We start from the raw sequence: 21,266 nt of genomic DNA, 5'->3' as shown, positions 1-21,266 counted from the left end.
AATCAGAGACAATCAGTGAGGAGCACAGTCATTAACTTCCCTCTCTCACTCTCATAACTGCCTGTATGAAAAAAAAATACATTTTATATGTGAGATACATTTCAAAAACATTCCAAACACTAAAAGGTATTAAACAAAACACACCCAGATTATTTTATAACTGTGTGTCACAAATATGTATTTCCATGTGTGTAGGGCTTTATATAAAGGTTCATAGTAGTTACTGAATAATTAATAGTAGTTAAGATAATAAGCATTATTATGCTTGAATGAATAAGCCTAGACTTTAAAACCATTAGAAGTCACATTTGCCAACATTTGATAATATTTATTACTCAGTTGTATGTCGACTGAAACAACAGAAATTCCATCAGATGCAGGTTATGAACTTTCAATAAGTACCGTGTTCACGTTTGTAAGTAATAAAGCAGACATTCTATTATGATTTGAATTTAATGCAGTTATTTTTGCGTATACAGTCTTTATTTGCAGAGATTCTGTCAAGTTTTTGTTATTGCAGTCATCTAAACAAACAGCAAGAAAGACGCAGTGTCTTTAATGCAAAGCGTTAAAAGCTATTTGACTGCTAATGGCGCTCACTTGTGGAGAATTTTCAGCCTGCTAAATGTGAGTGAGTGAGTGAGTGAGTGAGTCAGAAACCAGGTTCATGAGGTGCTTTGTATCAAAAAGTCTGAAGTGTAGATTCAAAGCTGTCCGTGTCTAATGTAATTTGAATGTAAACGTAATTCATTGTGTAACCCACTATATATTGATGTAATTACACTGGAATGGTAAAAAGAAAAAAGTACCTCTTCACATCTAAGGGTTAAAGTCCCAGGGAACCTAACCTGTGTTTTCAAATTAGGTTAATCTTATTTTTCAAGGTAAACGATATACGATATATGTAAGTATAGAAGTAGGTACTGTGAAGAACATCCCAATTACCAATAAATGATTATATATTTCACCACATTTTTCCCTTACCAGTGTAAACTGGACAGTCCCAGTTCTGAGTATAGTACCCTAAACAATGACAAAGCTGATGCTGCTTGTTCCACCCAGGCAGATTTAAAAGAACTATGCATTCTCCACCATTTCACTCTGTTCGAGTCAGAAAACTTTGAACGCGCAAGTTAACTAGCAAACAAAAGCTCAAACATCCAGTGAGTTAGCGGATACAGTGGGGTTAACAGCACCCGCATTTAAAGTGCATGTTTCACTCATTTCCCTTTGCTGCGTTTAGTTGTGCTTCAGTGGTGTGGCAGGCTGGGAACCATGGACAGAGGTATGTCAATCAAATGCACTCATAAGAATATTAAAGACCATGTGCAGGAAGTTCTTAGACAGGTCTGATCTGTGTTTTTAAGCAGTGTTTTATTTTATTTCTATCTTGTTTTTTTCATCCAAACTAGCTAGCATGGTCAGATAATATATCGCTGCTGTCCGAAGAAAACCTCGTATCTCCATTTTTCTTGTTTTTCAGTTTTTGAAAATGCCTGTTATCATTTACATTGTGTGTAAATTTAATGATGAATGGACCAAAAGAAACGGCCCAAAATTACTTGAAAAAAATTCTGGTTCCATTGACTTACATTAAAATTATGTCCTTTTCCTGTAAAGACAACAACGATATACTCGTTAACTTGGGCTAGTGATATGCAGTAAACGTAAGTATGTACACAAGTGGACAGTAGTGTTACTGCCCACTTGTGTACATATCTGTACCATGAAGTTGCATTTTTCCTTTCAACAAAGCCTGAAGCATTTTAAATATAAAACGCAGTGCTGTGTTTGACGTTTTCATTGGTCAAGTTAATGATTTTAGGTTCATCCCTAAAATTAATAATGGTCGATTATCAGTGAAAAGGACTAATGTTTGCATGCCAAATCCGAACTTTGCCAGTTGTATAACACTAAGTTTGAATGTAGCTCTCAGTTTGGGTTTTATACAAACATTTTTAATAGTTTACAATGTGTTCCCTGGGACCTCCAGAGATTAAGGACTGCTTTTCATAAAAAAATGAAAGACAGAGAGAAAGAGAGAGAGACAAAGAGAGAGACAGAGAGAGACAACAAGAGGACAGGAACATGCAGATGAGAGTAAAGCAACTCTTACCATCTGTGGTGGAAGACTTGAGTCTCTGGCAGAGCGCCTCTGTGTCTCCATAACTCTCCTGGATCTTCTGAACGGCCTCGGCTCCTCTCAGCTCCATCAGAGACCGCAGCTCCTCCAAAGAGGCCCCGAAGTCGCCCGAGTGGTTGGCCTCTGCCCTGCTGCCGCTCCTCTTGGGGTAAAACTCCACTGCACTGTTCGCCATCTCGCCCATGGTGGCCGTCGTGGACATCTTTGATTCTTCGGCTTCTATTCGGCCAATTTACTCGCGCCTATGCGTCTTCCTCTGGTCCAGATCTATGGAACGCCCTGAGACTCCGTCTCAGTCGCTGGGGATTGCCTGTGTTGTTTAATGTGTTGTGATTCTGTCACTCGCCCCCTCTTCTCTCCCTCCCACGGCTGCACCCGCGCCTCTAACTAACTCTCCATCAGAGGAGGGCACGGCTGGGGCGAAACGCTCACTGACTGTGAGGAAAAAAGCAAATCCTGCCCGCTCCACTCTACCCCCGCGGCCAGAGGGTCAACAGAACGAGGGATCGGAGCGCTCCCAATCCATCGGGATGGTGAAAAGGAGGGAGTGGGGGATCGCAGAGAAAGTATTACAGGACAGGTGTGCAGGTCAGGATTCAGAAGGAGCAGCGTGGTGGCGTGAGCGGGTAAGCCTAGGGAAGAAAAGAGAGAGAGAAGAAAGACATCAGCATACAAAGTGTTACTGTCAGAGGCCTCCAAAGGCTGACCGATATGATGATTTTGTCCAACACCGATATCGATTTTAAGGACATAGAATTTTCGTAATTTTAATGGCTTAGATGATTTCAACAGTTCTTAATAAATACACAGCAGAGATTTACACAATTCTAAATAATCTGAATATAAACAAAGAACCTTTAAATAAGCTTCTAAAATAATCTTAAAGCATGATAGTACATAGCATAAACTCTAAAACCAGCTCAAATTTAAAGTACATTAGGGATGCTCCAGCCTGTCTTTTCTCTTTTCAAATACTGACCGCGATATGTAAATTCAGGACATCGACCAATACCGAGTACCAGTCAGATACCAGTGCTATGTTGAGGCACTCATGCTTCGTAGCAGCAAACTACATATTTTCATGACACTAATCTAGAAGATTTCAATATATTTTATTATATTATACATAAATATAACACATATATTACATTTGAAATTGCACTGCTCATATGTGGCGCAAGATAAGACATTCCAAGGCAGCATAATAGGCCTTGCTCTCTCCGTGTGGGTAGAATGGACCTCGTTCACCCCTCATCACTCAGCGCAATGCTAGCCAACATAGGCATCTGTTAGCTGAAGTAACAGAATTAGCAGTTAGTGTTCTCCTCCAAGCGTGTTGAGCTGTCCAATGACTTTGAATTAGCAGCAGATTAAAAAGATGTGGTGGCTGCAGCATGTGTTGGCCTGCACCAACCCAGCTTGGTGGCGTCAAGTGATTGGGTGAGACCTGACCAGAACTTTATTTGCTAACACCACCATCTGTTCATCACTGAACCTTTATTTTCTATGCTGTCTCATGCTTTTTAAACCCCCCGCTTCATGGGTATGCAGTTAGATGGGGCTTACATGATAAGCTGCTGTCTTTGTAAATCAACCATTAAATTCAGGTGCATAGTGAGAACACAGTGTGCTAAATCTGGCCCATTTCTGATCTACAAAACAACATCACATTCACATTGATGGTTTTCTTATGTTGTATTATATAAATGCAGGATTTCAAGTGCTGATAAGTCTTTGGAATCTTATTAGGCCAATTTTATTGAATAAACGATTCATCGATTAGGTTTATCTCATGATGCAATGCTTAGGATCCTCCAGAGTTTGACAGCGCTCCCATCCCATGTCTTTAAGGTGAGAGTCGGCCAACTCTCTGTTAATTCAGTCAAAGGAGCTACAGACAGATGCCTCTCTAACCTCAGCACTGCAAAGGGTCTCGCTCGTCTTAATTGAGTGATGCAGCGATCACACCTCGTTTAATTAGACACCGCTCTGGCCTTAGATAACTTAATTATGTTAAATGGAAGGGTCAGGCAGTTTTCTTATTGCATTTGACCTGTTTCAGATTTCTTCCTTTCTTCACTTTTCCTTTCTTTTTCCTCTGCCTCCGCCCCACTTTTCCACACCCCCCCCCTCATGTGTTCATCTGCTCAGAAAAATACTCATCAGTAAGCTCGAGTTCAAAACAAGTGGACTAAAATATCGGGACGTACAGCTATGGACTATGTAAATTCCCACAGTCAGTGATGCAAATAATTTATACAATTTCTCTCAAGAGAGCAAGACAACTGCATTGGCCCGAGGTTTCCATGGAAACCTACAGATGCCTCCGACTCCCACAAAGATCCTTCGGCCTCGCTATACCCTGACGCACACAGTCATTTTCTTTCATGCTCGCTCTCCCTCTCCCTCTCTCTCTTCTTCTGCTTTCTCTCTCTCGCTCTCTCCCTCTCTTCTTCTGCTTTCTCTCTCTCACTCTCTCTCTCTCTTTCTCTCTCTCTCTCTCTCTCCAACGCACACACTCACACTCTTGTGTGTAAGCACACTGACTTAAGACATGCCATCACAGGATCTGCCGTCTCCATCGCTGCTGTTGCTGCTGTTTCTCTCTTGCCCACTCACACACTGCATGTCTCATCAGTCTCACTGCGCTGAAGGTGTGTGAGTGTGTGTGTGTGTGTGTGCGTGTGTGAGGTGGTCCGTGTAGGCCCACAGGGCTGGGAGTGTGCAGGAGCGACAGAGTCATCACTCGCTCACACGCTGACTCACTAACCCTCTCACCCTCAGCACCACCAGCCCCCTCTCCTCTTTCTTCTCTTTTCCTCTCCTCTTTTTTCTTCTTCTCTCCCCCTAATTCTCTTTCCCTTTCCTCTCCTCTCTTCTCTTCTCCTCTCCTTTCTTATCTACTTTCCTTTGCCTTTCCTTTTCTATTCTTCCCTTCTTTTTTCAATCCTATATCATTTTAATTATTGTGTAGCACTTTGGCTAACATGCTGATTTTATATTTGCTTTATATTTGACTTGACTCCTCTGCTTTCCTCTCCCCCCTTTTCTTCTCCTCTACTTTCCTTTCCTCCTCTTTCTTCTCATTTGCTTTCCTTTCCTTTCTTCTCCCCTCCTTTCTTCTTCTTTCCTTCTCTATACTCTCCTTGTCTTTTTCCTTTATTCTTCCTAATCATCTTTTCACCACTTTTAATTATATTTTAACATACTTGGTGTAGAGCACTTTGCTAGCATTGCCTTTAATATGCTTTATAAATACATTTGAGTTGACTCTAATTTCATCCCCTTCTTCTCTCTTCATCCCGTTCATCCCCTCTTCTCCTCTCTTCTTTGATACTCTCCTCTCTTCTCATCTACTTTCCTTTCCACTTCTTTTCTCTTTTCCTCTTCTATCTCCTTTGCCTTAATTCTCTTTGCTCGTTTTGCTTTTCACTTAGATTTTATTTCAGGTTTTGCTTTTCAATTATTTTATTTCAAGTATTGCGTCACACATTCATTTGACTTTCCCTTACTCTCCTTTCTACTCCTCTCCTCCACATTCCTTTACTCCCCTCTTCTCTGCGTGCTTTTCTTCCCTTTTCTTCTGCTCTTCTGTTCTCTCCTTTGCCTTTTCTCCTCATCTCTTCTATTTGACTTAAAATCTGCTTAACAAATACATTTGACTGAACTTTCCTTTCTTCTCCTCTCTTCTTCTTTGCTTTTCTCTCCTCTCATCTTTCCTTTCATCTCTTCCTCTCCTCTTTTTTCCTATTTTGATTAAGTGTATTTACTTTCTATTCCTCTTTTCTTTGTTCTGTTAGATTTGGTCTGAATCACTGTGTAGCACTGTGTTGATTTTACCTCTGCTTTATAAATACATTTGACTTCTCTGTTTCCTTTCCTTTCCACTAATCTCCTCTCTTTATTCCCTCTTTTCTCTTTTCCTCACGTTCTTTTACTTTTCTTTGCTCTCTACTCTTCTTCTCCAACGATCTCCTTTCCTCTCCTCTCCTCTCCTCTCCTCTCCCCTGCTCTGCTCTGCTCTCTGCAGTGTTGCAGTAATGGACAGAGTGAAGGTTACTGGTGGTGCAGTGCTGACTGTAGATCATGGGGGGTTGTGGATGTCACATGAATATGGATGAGAGGTCAGACCTCAAATCATAATATGTTTGTGTGTGTGAGGGTGCGCATGTGTGCGTGAGCCTGCAGGGTTAATAGTCACTTGCAGAAAGCCGTTCCATCAGAGTCTATGAGAGCGGTTCCATTTCCCATCAGTGGGCCACGGTTAAACAGCGCTGCTGCTGTGCTGTGTGTGCAGGAGGCAGATGGCTGAAGATTATGCTGAGTTTTCATATTGATCTGTTTTCCCCAAACCTTTTCCAGGAGCGTGCTAGCGTCCCATTAGGTGATATATTGTTGGTAATGCACTAGTAGTGAGCTACCCCAAGTCTAGCCTGGTGCCGCACAACCCAATCTGCTCAGGCTGAAATCAGGGAGGGAGAGAGAGACAGAGAGAGAGAGACAGAGACAGAGAGACAGAGAGAGAGAGAGAGAGAGAGAGAGAGAGAGAGAGAGAGAGAGAGAGAAAGTGAGGGGAGCAGTATTACATAAATTGTCCAGCGCCTTATGTAATGTGTCTAAAGTAACCAACAAAGAACAGTGACACAAACACGCACACCATCACACACCCAGCAAATCCCTCGAGCCATTACTCTCCCAAATATAATAATCATTCTAATAATCATTACTACTCATTATAATCATTACAGTAATCATTCACCGCATTAAACGCTTCCACGCCGAACATCTAAAACGCAGCATATCTAAATGGTGTCAAGCAAATATTAAAATGCGAGACCTGTCACTTACTCTGTGTGTTAACCTCTTACACTGCAGAGGCTGCATTACACAAACATAATATCTCTCAAATCTTATCTGTTTATTCACCATGACAGCTTCAGTTAGGACTGAATTTAGGACAGCAGCTATTACAGAACAACAGTTTCTAACTTCATAATCTTATCCTAACTCCAGATAAGAGGCAGCTGTGACAGGCAGCGTATTTCAGTATAACTATAACTAACATAATGACATTACATTTAAAGGTGCAGTGTGTAAGATTTAGGGGGATCTATTAGCAGAATGGAATATATAAAGTATATAAAACCATGTAGTCATTCGTTTTTAATCACCTGTAACTACGAATCGTTGTGTTGTTGTTAGCTTAGAATGAGCCCTTCATATCTACATAGGGAGCGGGTCCTCTTCCAACAGAGGTCGTCATGTTGCACCGCCATGTTTCTACAGTAGCCCAGAACAGATAAACCGAACACTGGCTCTAGAGAGCGCATTTCGCTTTTCTATGTTTAAGCAGCAGCTTGAATTTGGTGCTGCCGGAGAACCCAAATTTTCACAAATAGAGGATCATGCTTATTATTCAGCACAATAAAAAGCAAGGGAGGATGAACGCTTGTCATCAAAGAAGCAAAAACATGAAGAAGCAAAACGAAATCGGGACAGGCGACAGCAGAAAACCTGACAGCCACCACAGGTTCTACTACACGTTTGAAAAGGCCGGGGTGAAGGAGGAGTATTCAGCTGGTTGTAATCTGCAAGCTCAACGCTAGATGCCAGTAAACCTTACACACTGCACCTTTAACTATATTGCAAAACGGTTGTTTCACTTATAAGATGTTTTCTAACTCTAAATTTTAAAAATCCCAGACACTGCAGACACCGTCCCCTCTAATCACCTTTGTTTATTAATGCTGATGAAAACTTGTCAAATGAAATATTACAGTGATTGTGGTGGTTAATGAGGAGACACAGTTGAACATGTGACTGTTTATTAAGAGGAATAACGTAGCGTGGTCGCAGGCCGGCCAAAGCTAAAACTGTGGCGTGGCAAAGCTCTGATAAACAGCAGAGGGCGCTGTTACAATATTCCAAACTTCCAAACTGGCACTTTTTTGTTTTTTTTACATCAGTAATAGTAGCTGTCTAGCTAACTTACTTACTTTTTAACATTATTTTGATTAGGTTTCTGTTTTAGCTGTGCATGTGCTGTTGCTAGGTAACAGACATGACTGTTGATTATAAGCTGCTATAAGATATGTTTCGTAAATTATGATAAGATTAGCTTCTGTAATATGAATTTGTAAAAAATCGAATCTTGACCTTCACTTAGGACAAAAACTAGGAAGTTCCTGTAATATGGCCTCAAGCCCATTATGCAGTTATTAATCTCAAGACTTCTGAATTGATCTCTCCACAACTCAGTTTGCCAAAATACATAAATTATTCACATCAGATATTACACTGATTATTTAGAGCCGCTACAGTCGTCTTCAGCTTGTCTAAGTAAATAACTGAAAGCAGTGAGAGTACGAAAAGTCAAGGCATTGAAATGTTTGCCAAATATCAGTAATAAAAGTACTGAACTTCTGACACTTTGTGAAACTCTAACCTCTGATAGTGTTACCTCCCACATCCATACAGAACAAAATAAAATTTGAAATGAATATTGTGTGCTAAAATTTCTTTAATGGGATTTTTGTTAGAGTTATGAAAACCTTATCCAACCCGGCTTATATGCACTCAAAAATCCAATCATAATCGGATTTCTGCAGTTATTCAATTATTCAAATGGTCATGTAAACACCATACTCCGATCTAGAAATCCGATTAAGAAATCTGATAAAGAGCTGGATTTTAGCTCAGTAATCAGATTTCTCAGTGTATGTGTACTCTTACTCTGATTTCTTTCGGATCTCTCAGTCTGCGCATGTGCGCAACAGACTGCTGAATAAGCAAGCAGTGTTGCCGCGAGACGCAGCAAAACACTTTTGGAGCAACACTGAAACCAACTACATTCTCAACAAAATGAAGGATTTAAATATTCTTCATCTTCTAGATGATATATGTTCATATAAGTGGAGCGTTGTTAAAAAAAAAGCCGCGGCATGAAGTTTGAGTTTTACATTACGTTTATGTCACGTCTTCTTATGTGAGTTTATTGGCTGTTTACAAAGCAGAAATTCGATTACTGCCTGACTCATGTAGGCCCAGAGTTTCCCCATTATCTGATTACTCAAATGCATATAAACGTTTTGATCGGATTACTGACAAAATCTGATTTTCTGCAGTTATCAGATTATTTAGTGCATGTAAACACACTCAGTAACTACAAAAGAACTTTGTAGACTACTGTGAAATTACTGTGGAGGGTATACAGCTAAGAGAGTGAGGAAAGGAAGGTGTTTATGATGTTAATACACAGATAATTTTGTTCTATTGGAGTCAAATTCACTGGGTCTCCGTCGTCCAACTTTTTCTCTCCCAATACCCATTCCAATATCTGAACTTGGCCCATACCGAGTACCAATCTGATACTAGTGCCCTGTTAAGGCACTTGTTTTTTCATAGCACTAAAATGCCTTCATATACAGTAAGTTAGACACTGTAACTTTCCAACTAGTAGATAGTTAATGTTAATAATTGTGTCTCTCAGTAATTTAGATAAATTCAGTGATAGCAAAGCAAAGGAGCACACGAGAGTGTGTGGGTTCGAAACACTGGTTCGAAATAATGGTCAAAACCTAAGCACTTGTCTGATGCCCATAATATTCTTTTAACTGATATAATTACCATATCATTGTGGTAACATACCAACGTTCTTGTTAGGACTGTGTGCATTTTTCAAAATATTGCTCTAGAAGGTTAATAAAATTGCAATTAAAGCATGAAATGTGGATCGGTCACGTCTGGTCAACATTCGATCCATTTAATAACATTGGTATCAGCATGAATGTAGTATATTAGACTGGTGCGTCACTAGCTCTGTCAGTCCATTTGGTCTCCATGTCCATCAGCACACAACGAAACTGCAGAAGCAGACTCTGCTGCCTGGTTCGAGAGCCCAAATTCAATATCAAAGGCACTGGTGTTAAAAAAAGGAACAGAAGTGTTGGGGAATGAGTCAGTGTGCTGCTCACTTCATTCTAATTACAGAGCCTGAACACCGACAGGGCCCTAATGCACAACCCAAGCACTGAAAAAACCAAGAAGGTCCAGATGTAATAAAGCTTTTTGCACGTCGCTGCTCGGTGTGACTTCTTACCGGAATTCTGTCCGATCCTCATGTATGATCTCCTGTCAGGCGCAGGGTACACCATGTACGAACAGCACTGGCCTTCAAACACTTTACCCACTTCCAAGACCCTCTAGAGTTCATCTGACCTTGTGTGAAGCAATGCTGTTCTGTCTGAAGCGTCCTGATCTTTTATCTTTTTACCAGTTTATAACCTTTATAACTTATAACCTTTATATGATAAAGCCATAACTGATCCAGTAAGGCAGTAAAATGTGGGGTTTTTTTTTCAGAACACTCACTTTAAAACTCATTTTTAACGCACATTAACCAGTACATTTCAGATTTGTGATATATTTTATTTGATTTGTTGCTATAGTAATAAAAAATGAAAGCTGAATTCTAAACGGCTGAGAATGTGGCTGTTATTTTTCATGTCCCAAACTGCATACTAGCACACTAAATAGTATGCAAAAATCGTCACTATACCTTTAGAAATGCACTCATTAGTGTAATCGGTGAAGTACAGAAGAGTGTGGTTTGGGACGCAGCATTACATCAGCCAGCGAGACGCCTTCAACGGTCCAGCAGCTCCAGCTCTGCTATGAATATTAGTATTCCAAAGGCCAATATTGGGATAATTATTAACAATATTTGTATTAACAATAAATTATGAATTAATTAATAAATTATTAATGTAAGTTATTAACTATATACTATGCAGCTTTAGCAGGGAAATAAAAATTCTCATAATATTATGAGAAAATTATGCAAAGTCATGAAATAGAGTCCTGTTCTAGCATTGCCACAACTAAGCTTGGACAATAACATAAATGTAGATAAATGATTATCATCTGCAGAATTATCTCAATAAATGACATAATCATATTTCAAATTCAGTTACAAAGTAACACATGCAGAGTCTTACCCTATAGCCTCCAGTTTCCCAGATGGAAATATAATCACTATATTGTCATCATCTGGTCTGGCTTCTAATATTACTTAATAATTTATAACACACCAATATGACAATACAGTGGTTTCCAGCTAAATGAACGTGGTGTACCACTGGATGTTAACAGTGTTTCATGCAGTCTGTGCAGAAAACAGATTATTAGTAAGGGTGGCAACACTACCAGTTTGGAAGCACATCTCAGGATACATCATCCAGCTCAGTATGCTAAGCTGAGTCTGGCCTGTCTTGGAGGAGAGGGTCTGCTACATCAACGCACTGTCAAAATCAACTGTTATTTTATTGTCCATTTTATCAGCTCCACTTACTATATAGGAGCACTTTGTAGTTCTGCAATTACAGACTGTAGTCCATCTGTTTCTCTGCATACTTTGTTAGCCCCCTTTTACCCTGTTCTTCAGTGGTCAGGACCCCCATGGACCCTCACAGAGCAAGTACAATTTGGGTGGTGGATCATTCTCAGCACTGCAGTAACACTGACGTGGTGGTGGTGTGTTTGTGTGTGTTGTGCTCGTACAAGTGGATCAGACACAGCAGTGCTGCTGGAGTTTTTAAACACTGTGTCCAATGAGGTGTTTAAAAACTCCAGCAGCACTGCTGTGTCTGATCCACTCAGACCAGCGCAACACACACTAACACACCACCACCACATCAGTGTTACTGCAGTGCTGAGAATAATCCACCGCCCAAACTGTACCTGCTCTGTGAGGGTCCATGGGGGTCCTGAGCACTGAAGAACAGGGTAAAAGGGGGCTAACAAAGTATGCAGAGAAACAGATGAACTACAGTCTGTAATTGTAGAACTACAAAGTGCACCTATATAGTAAGTGGAGCTGATAAAATGGACAATGAGTGTAGAAACAAGGAGGTGGTCATAATGTTATGCCTGATCGGTGAATATCTCATGAAGAGTTTTTGTTTCATGTTTGTTTGCATGTATCTCAGCATTCTTTGCCAGGCTAAAAATGTCTAAAAAAAAACCTTATAGTAAAAATGTTATGATTTTTCCAAGTGATGTTCAAAGTGTGCATGTGTGTAGATAGGGTGTTGGTGATGTTCTGTTTGTATAGCTTATAATTGAGTGCAATCTTTGCGATTGTATGCATTTTTTGTTTTTACCACAAATTAGAATGTTTGTACAAAGAGAACAGTTAAATAAAAGCAAGAGAAATCATGTGGCACAAGAAACAGAATGAAAGAATAATTTGCATAATATGTGCGCTTATTTAAACCATCACAATGTTCGAAAATATCAAATATTGGCCCAATACCATCCACAACAGTGGCCTGACTATGCTCTTAAAAGATGGTTCTTCAAGGGTTCTTTAGTAAAGGGAATTGTCCTATATAGAACCATCTCATGCTTAAAGTGTTCGATGGTTTGGGGGAATAGTTCTTTACACTGATTACATTTGTTATATATGGTTCTATGGTTCTAAGAGCTATTGTTATGATGTTAAGTAAAAATAGCAGAACCCTTTTGGTGCTACACAGCACCATTTCCAAAAAAGGGTCTATGTAGAACCATATACAACACATTCTCCAATAACCTGAACATCCATGTCACCACGCAAAGAATTATGAAGCATAAAAATGGTTCTATATAGAACTTGTGGTTCTAAATAGAACCATTCCCTTTATAAAAAGAACCCCTGAAGAAGCATCTTTTTTAGGAGCGTACATAAAGACTAAAAGAAGGCATAGTAAATATCCACACAGCACATTTCAGTGACGGCACGCTTGCAACTCTGCTGGTGTCGTTTGAAAGGCCCAGTTGTCACAGTGCCAAAAATGAACCTGCCAGAATCCAACGATTCCTGATTAAGGCCTTAATTACTGCCACACTCAGAATGGCAAATCAAAATACACACGCACAAACTCAAAGCCGTTCTCAGGGGAGCAGCGAGACCAAGGAACAGCTTTAAATAGTCCTGCGGACAAGGCAAGATTTCAGGGAGCTTTCTTCTCGTCCCACAAACGGAATCTAAGCAGACATTAGGTATCTCAAGGAATTAGATTGGTGACAGTAACTTACTGTCAGCCTGAGTTTCCTTCAGGATGAAAAATTCTCCTGCTGTGAAGCAGCTTCCTGATGTTCTGTTTCCAAAAATGGAACAAAGAGAAATGATACAGAGGGAATGGAAGAAAAAAACACAGCCCAGTTCATTCCTATGCAGCTTTGATGTGTGGGGTCAGACATCTCTGGAGTTATTTCTGCAGGATGACAAATGCGTGTGGCTCTCAAAATGCATGATAGCTGGATCCTTCATCTAATTGTCAGTTTGTAGTTTTGCTAATGCAGAAAATAAACTCAATTTTCCCACGAGCAGCCTGTTCGGCGAGGCTGTCGGTGACAGGGGTTAGATCCGGCACGGAGGCCCGCGGGCCCCTCCGCTGACAGAGAGCCTTACGGAGGGGAGCAGCTTCGCGCGGGCTGTAACGAAGGCGCTGTCATGCAGCGGGACAGAACCAAGGTGATTTTGAGGATTTTGACTGAGCAGGACACGAGCAGACACGCTCTCGCAGGAGCTCACAGCCAGACAAGAGATGAGAGACAACAAGCTACTGGCAGCAAAGAGCCTCCAGCTGCAGTCATTTGCGATGTCTGAGAACGTTCGCTTACGATTGCGTAAGATATTTTCCAATTTATGTTTTCGGCGCTGCTCGCTCTTAATGTTTGCTCTGGACTTTTTCAAACTTCCAGCCTTTTACCTCTAATAGACTGGAATAAACACGCTCTGAGCACAAGCGACACAAACTAATGACTGTTTCAGACAATCCGATATAAATACAAATGAAAATATATTCAAATCCCAACTTGCATTTATTTTACACGCACAGTAATGTGGTTATATAATCACAATATTAGTTTAATACATTTACAATGCGCTAACAGTGGGCAAGTATAGGAAACATTTGTATGAAGAAAATATTTCATTGCCATCCTAAGAAAGCCTCGTTATTTATTTTTTCCATAATTTATTTTTTACACCATTTGGAAATGCCATGGCTGCTGCTGACCTTTATACTGTGTGTACATTTAATGACTAATGGAATAAACAGAAATTTTAAATGAATTTTTGAAAAGCAAACCTTTACATTATCAGATGAGAACCTCTTACACTCTAGTCTTATTATGCAATTACTAGCCTTACAAGTGAAATCAACCAATTTTTCAAAATTTCTGCATCATTACACCTTTTTGATGTAAACCAAGTCATTCAGAGTGGTTTGATGTCGATTGTGCCTTCTACTGAGTCAGAATAGCTCACAGTGTTGGTGATGGTAACAAGACGTCTGAAGAATTTAATATTTCTAAAAGATCCTGCACAGAAGTTATTACAGAAAAGGGTTACAAATATGTTGCCTGATGCCACAGCTTTGAGATGAGGATTTAACCTACAGTGTATTCTGAAAATAATACAGAACGTTATAAGTCAAAGTAATACCTAAAACATCTTTTTATTCAGATTTACTTCCATTTTATTATGAACACTGCATAAAAGACTCAGAACATATGTTCTCTAAAAAGGCAGATTTCTCTAATATTAAGCATTTCAAATCAAACCATTCCAAATTTCTTTGTTTACATCTCAATGTAAGAGTAATACAGAAATTTTGCAAAAAAAAAATGGAGTTCTCTTTTAAGACTTTTTATACTAATTATATCAACCGTTATTAAACCAGCATATAATATGCCTGTTTATGAGAGTGAGAAACTAAACTGTGGGTGAACATATGGACCTTCAGGCTCAGTTTCAAGGACATGGATGAAGCCTAGTCCAGGACTGGAACGTCAATGCTATCATAGAAAATCATTTTCTAATTTAAAATTAAGATGAATCTGGGTCTGTGAAACCAGCAGAGGTCAAAGCGTTTAAGTTAACCCTCCTATTATCTTTGGGGTCAATTTGACGCCAGTCAGTGTTTAACGTCTCTAAATAAATGAGTGACTCTTTTTTGCTTCTTATTTAACCATTTTTCATAATTTAGTGGGGACAACTGGGTAAACATAAAATTAACATGATGATGTGTTTTCAGTGTCCTGTAAACATTTTGTACGCATCAGTGTTCACTGGGGTCAGTTTAACCCCAGGCTGTTTTGGCTGTATAAAACATACAAAATATCAATGTTTTACACACATTTGTTTTGGTTGTTTAGGATGGGGCCACTATAACAAGCAATTTTGTAATCTTCAAAGAACTTTCCTCTGCCGTAGGGCCCTAATCTAACATTACCGAACCTGTAGTAGTGCGAGAACCACTGATAGCTCACACAATGTGGGGAAGAGGAAAACATAATTCCCACCAGAACTTTGATGTTTCCCAAAGGTTTAATTTGCTGGGGTCAAATTTATCCCAAGGAAAAAAGATCTTAGCAAATTGAAAGATTACAGGAGGATTAAGAACATGAGATGCCCAATCATATCAGAATCATAATGGTACTGGCACTGCACAGATGTTGAGATTTGATCGATAATTCAAATCAATATTTGATGATTTATTATTGGTCTCCAGAAAAGCAGGGCTACTGCAATGAAATCTCTCTATTTCATGACACGTCTGACCCTCTACAAATAAATATTACATTTCTCCATACTGTTAATCCTGGAGATGATCTTTAAAAACGTTTATGTATCGGCATCCGACACATACATGGAAAATACTGAATCATCAGTGTCATCCCAGAATTCTCATAACGATGCGTCCCTATTAAAAGGGCTTTTTCCCGTCTGCTGTAAAGGTACAATTTTGTCGTAAGGTTTTCTTATGACAGCGACAATTACTACATTGAATCTACCCCATACTTATCATGGAACTACATAGATACTAAAGCCACTTTAAAGATCTCTGACGAGCGTGTTTAATCTGTCTAAATATTCCAGTGCACCAAACTAGAAAAATAACCCCTCTCCCTCACCGCTGTGCACTAATCCCGGTGCTGTAAGAGAGACATTACTCTCTGCCTGGTGAGTGCACTCCACCTCGGCTCTCCCTCGCTTTCCCTACTTTCTCCCACTGGCCACTTTATTAGCCCCACTCCTCTCCTCTCCTCATCCTTCTCTCTTTGTTTCTCCAATTATACTCTACTTACAGCCCTACACTCCACTTCCTCCTTCCTCCCAGCCACTCTCACTGCAGTGGCCTGCACCCCCTTACAGCAGCCGCTGCCGTTCGAGCAGAGCCATGGACTGCATTGGCGCAGGAGTCTAAGGGGGGGTAACATAAGCGCCTCGTCTCCGAAAAAGTCAAAGGAAAAGCTTCGGCCAGGCCCGCGGAAGAAAGAGCCGAACATCTGCATAATGCTGCCTAGCCGTGTGTATCTCTTCGGCCGTCTCATGAATAAATGTAGCGGACAGAGAAGTGCCACATAAAGCTGCCGCTGTTTTGATCTGATTTAATATAAATGAGTGTGAGCCACACCCTGCACTGCCGCTTCACTCAGTGCAAGCTGCTCAACACAAACATCATTTAAAAGCTGTTATTCCGTTATTCGGAAAGCAGTATGTGACTCTCCCTGATGAAGACTCAAGCTGAAACGCGTGGAGAGATTTTTTTGTCCATAGCCTTAATAAAGGATTTTCAATGAAGAGAATATATGGCTTTGGGTGCAGTACACCCAAGAGTTTTATGGAGCAATGCTATAGAAGAAGCTCTTTTGGTTCCCGAAAGAACCTCTCAATGGATGGTCCTTGGAGGAACCAGTGTGAATGAACAATGTTTTGAAAGCTTAAAGAACCTTCCACATAATGTAAAAGTTCCACACCTGGGAAGGTTGCACCTAGAGCTGCATGTCCAAGCCAAGAACAATACATTTATGGTACTGACCACGTTACTACCAAATATCAAAACGTCATTCAGTACCAAATTTCAAACAAAGTAGCCTCTAAGCAGCATCCCCAATCCATAAACATGCTTGTTGAAATCTAGACTGCTAATTAACTGTCTAAATTACAGTCTGTATGCTGGTTATTAACATCTGCATTTCTTGATTAGTCTAGAGTCCACTGTGGTCAGTAAATACACCCATGTCAAGCACTTCACACTCATTTCTTGTTTTGGGCCACAACCACTATCAGTCTGCAATTTAAAGTACAAATTCAGGTCAAGTCAAGATAACGGTCCAGTAAGAGCACAAACTTTTGAAAGTCATCACATTAGTCAAAAGTTATAAGGTGGACCAATCCGAACAATTCCAAAACATTTCACACATTACATATATTCTACAATATTACATTATGATTCATTCTCCAGTTTCAATCATCCACAGAGAGGCAAGTGTACATACTGACGGTCACTTCTATTGCAGTGTTTTTGCTGTTTAATATATTATTAACCATACTGACCATATGTTGTACCCCTATTGCAACAGATTACTACTCTTCATAGTCCATATCAACTGCAAGTCATGAATCATACATGACATTGCACCAGTCATGGTCATCCAGTGTGAAGCATTCATTATGACCAACTCTTAAATTGGCAGGTCACATCCAGTGAGGCAAGCAGGGATTGACAGATGGAAAAATTTGCACTGGCTATTAAGCCATTGAACAAAGTGGCCAAAATTAAGAATTGGTGGTCATAATAATAGAAACATGTTTATCATATATACATTGTATCTACAATTGCTTTAAAACAAACAAAAATTATTAAAAACTTTACATTAACAAGAAGATTGCTGTTGTCGTGACTGTCATGATGAACCCCACCAATCTGGTCCACTCTGATATCATCTGATCTAGGTCACTTCATTAAGTACAGTTTAGCTACTTCAGTGATGGCCTCTCAGTGTGACCCCAGTTTCTTTAACACCTAATGTCATTTAGGACCTTATTTTATAGAGTGATAAACCTCAGCCAATGGAACAGCAGGTGGAACTGCTCGGCAGCGAGGACCACCACGGTCACCACACTTATCACATTTGGCTACAGTTAACAAGTTCCTGTGAAGTCTGATTTGATGCAGTTAGTTCCATGTCCAACCAAACAGCACTTTTAGAGGCCAAAATGTGAAATGTTGTGGACAGAGCACCATTGTAAGTCTGTTAAAGCCTCCTTTGGTGCAGAATTCCATCCCAAAGTTTGCAAACTTCAGAAACAGCTTTGTTCAGACACCACCTTGGTCCCTTTTAACCATCTCTGTATCCAAAGTATTCAAACTAGGGCAACCTGGACACAGAACTGGGGCACCCACACTTTCCCTATGCACTTTTTTGTGGAGTTTGGGTACACGTAATGCTTCAGTGTACTGAAATGCTGACGCCGGTCTCACAGATGACTCGTATGAGTGATGCAGCTATAACCCAGGCCATGAAATCATACCCGTGCGAAATCAGAAGCGCAGGCTACGGCTAACGCCACGACCCATCAGGCAAGATCTTTAGTGAAACTATCTGAAACACTACACCACACATGGACGCGCCTGCCCAAACCATACGACCATATCTCAAGTGAGCAACCCCTTCATGAGCCCTAATGAGCTGCCCGATTTCTCTTAAGGGAAGCCCATCACGTGCTGCTGAACATGCTGCATGTCAAATTCAGTCACAGGTTTTAAAGACGAACGCCTGAAACGTGTGGTCCCACATCAGCCCCGTCGACCCCCTCAACACCTCTAAAATGAAGCAAACCAATAGCAGCGGGGGTCCTGCATTGACGAGTCCTACCAAATGACCAATCAGAGAAGAGCATCGACTTATGGGCTCAATACACGGTCATGAGCCTGGGCACTGGCTCAACCACAACACCCCCCACCGCACCACCCTCCCCTTCCCACCCGCTCTTCCTCCCACCCCACCGTCCTCTGTCCCACACCCACCGCATACACACACACACACACACACACCTTGCAGTGATGGAGGGGGGCTAAAAAAAAAGCACCAAAAAAAGCCCTCCTCATAAATGAAACCAGAGCAGCTCGCGCACTCCGGACAGTGGAGTTTTTACGCAGCCCTCTGTCGTCACTCATCCAACGTCAGGCTTTTGTCTCAACGCTTTTTTCGACAATAAAAAAAAAAGAAAAAAAACCGGAACGACCTTTGCTGGTCACCTTCAGAGGGCGATCGCTCTGCTCTGCACACCAAAAAAAAAAAACCGGTGGACACCGCGGGCAGTGGCGCAGAACTGGTCGTGAGACGCTTTAAAAACGGGTAAATATAAATAGTTAAAATAAATACATTTAGCTAGTGAATGAGAGTGATGGCGATGGGCTTTGAAAGAGAAAGTGCCCCCCTTCCCCTCACTCCACGCCCCCCACCACCACCATCTGCAAGGTTACCGGGATGCTGCTCTGCAGAAAAAAGGGCCGTCCAGTGCTTCACACACACACATGGGCTCCAGGCTGCTAACGCACAGTCATGCTTTAGAAACACAAGCACCTTCGCCTCCAGCCGCTCAGCCAGGCAGCAGCACTGCAGTGGAGAGAGCGGCTGGATTTAAAGCAGCTCAAACGAGCACATGAGCAGAGCAGACGACATCCACAGCAGCTACAGTGAGTCGTCTGAGGGAGCTGACCGGACTGAGGTGATGTGCTCCGCTCGTGCGGGGAACGATGCGCGCGAGCCCGTTCGATCGTCGAGCCAATTCGCTGTAATGTTAATGATGGTGAGCGCTGGTCAGGAGCAGTGAGCCTCCGGTTAAAATATGCCGGGCAAAACGGTCTCACAGCTCCAGTCCTGGGCTTGAAAAACACCGTGCCCGCTTATGTATGATGCATCACGTTTTGACAGTGAGCGATATGCTTTTGCGTGCCGGGCTTCAATGCAGTAGTTTTTTTTTTCAGGGAGCCCTGATCTGTAATCCCAGGACACGTTTTACACTACAGAGGAAGAGCTATTGCTGAAACCGTCCCTGTCACGGACAGCGGAGCCTATAAACAGACGACTTAAGATAATAAAAAAAGGTAATGAATGCAGCACGTTCAGTTTTTTTACTGCTGTGCATCTCAATGGCAGACTCACTCACCAGGCCATGCTCCAAGGACATCGACGCAGCGTTGCTGGAGGTGGTGGAGGAGAAGAAGAAGAAGAAGGAGAAGGAGGGGGGGTAATAAACGGGGGGCAATTCCTGGATTCTGCCTCAGGAGAAACGAAGAGAAAAAGGACTCGACGTGCGACCTCGATCACCTGCTCTCCGTCGCCATGTGCTCCTCGGCCAGCGGGGGCTGCGGGCAGCGGTGCTGCGGCGATGAGTGCGAAGGGGGAGGCGGCTGGAGTCCTACAGCAGCGCCGCGGCGGCTGCTGCAGCCTGCTGGGGCTCAGGCTCCTCGGCGCGGGGAGAAAGGGGAGATGAAGGCATCGCGTGAGGACGAGTGCGGTGGATGAAGCGGGAGGGGAGGGGGGGGGTTCGAGAGGAGGAGGAGGAAGAAGAAGAAGAAGAAGAGGAGGAGGAGGAAAGAAAAAAAGAAAGAAAGGCGAAAAGGGGGGTAGGTGGCGGAGAAATAATTCGTAATTTCGTGGAGGTGGAAATCAAAGTTGGGCTTTTCGATGCGATGTGATGAGAGAGCCCCCCTCGCTCAGACGCAGCGTGCGCGCGGGCTGCCGTGCGCGCGAGAGAGCACGAGAAGGAGGGAGGGGGGCGAGCGCACTCTCTCTCTCTCTCTCTCTCCCTCTCTCATGCACACTATCTCTCTCGCACGCTCTCCTAGCCCCGCCCCTGCTTCTTATAAGCCCCTCCCACTTCGTTTCTGACTCCCCATCACGTCAACGCCCCCCCACCACTTCAACCCCCCCCCAGTTTAAGGGAGGAGAACGGATTGGTAGCGTATTATTTACTTCACTGCAGTGTCCCCCAGCTCCTCATACACTCCACAGTTTTTCTCCTCTAACGCGCCTGTTTGAGAACAAGGACTCGACCATTAGCTAATAATCTGACTCAGGTGCAGGAAAATCATGAAACTGGACTGAATTATTGGAAACTCAGCTTTTCAGATGCGAATGAAACTGGCTTGATTATACTTTCGCAGCAGAGTGTCGTTCAGACAGCATGATAACTTGAATCAAACACGTCAGCGTTTATAGCTAGCACTTCTGTCAATGCAGTATTCTCCATGATATGATATAATAAAGGTATCATAAAGGT

General features: G+C 41.8%; 1 protein-coding gene across 1 annotated transcript in view; it reads right to left on the bottom strand.

Moving 5' to 3' along the window:
* Positions 1-20,872, bottom strand: part of atp2b3b (ATPase plasma membrane Ca2+ transporting 3b) — an 87,925-nt gene extending 67,053 nt beyond the window's left edge. The window contains exons 1-2 of the mRNA XM_036590986.1: positions 20,151-20,872; positions 2,117-2,775 (exon numbers count right to left, since the gene is read on the bottom strand). Of these exons, the coding sequence (XP_036446879.1) occupies positions 2,117-2,345 (229 nt within the window). The 5' untranslated portion in view covers positions 2,346-2,775; positions 20,151-20,872. The remainder of the gene's footprint in view (positions 1-2,116; positions 2,776-20,150) is intronic.
* Positions 20,873-21,266: the final 394 nt, after the last annotated feature.

Source organism: Colossoma macropomum, unplaced genomic scaffold, assembly GCF_904425465.1.
Source record: "Colossoma macropomum unplaced genomic scaffold, Colossoma_macropomum, whole genome shotgun sequence".
Lineage (NCBI taxonomy): Eukaryota > Metazoa > Chordata > Actinopteri > Characiformes > Serrasalmidae > Colossoma > Colossoma macropomum.
The sequence above is the reverse complement of the archived record's forward strand: the minus strand, read 5'-3'. Positions and strand labels throughout refer to the sequence as shown.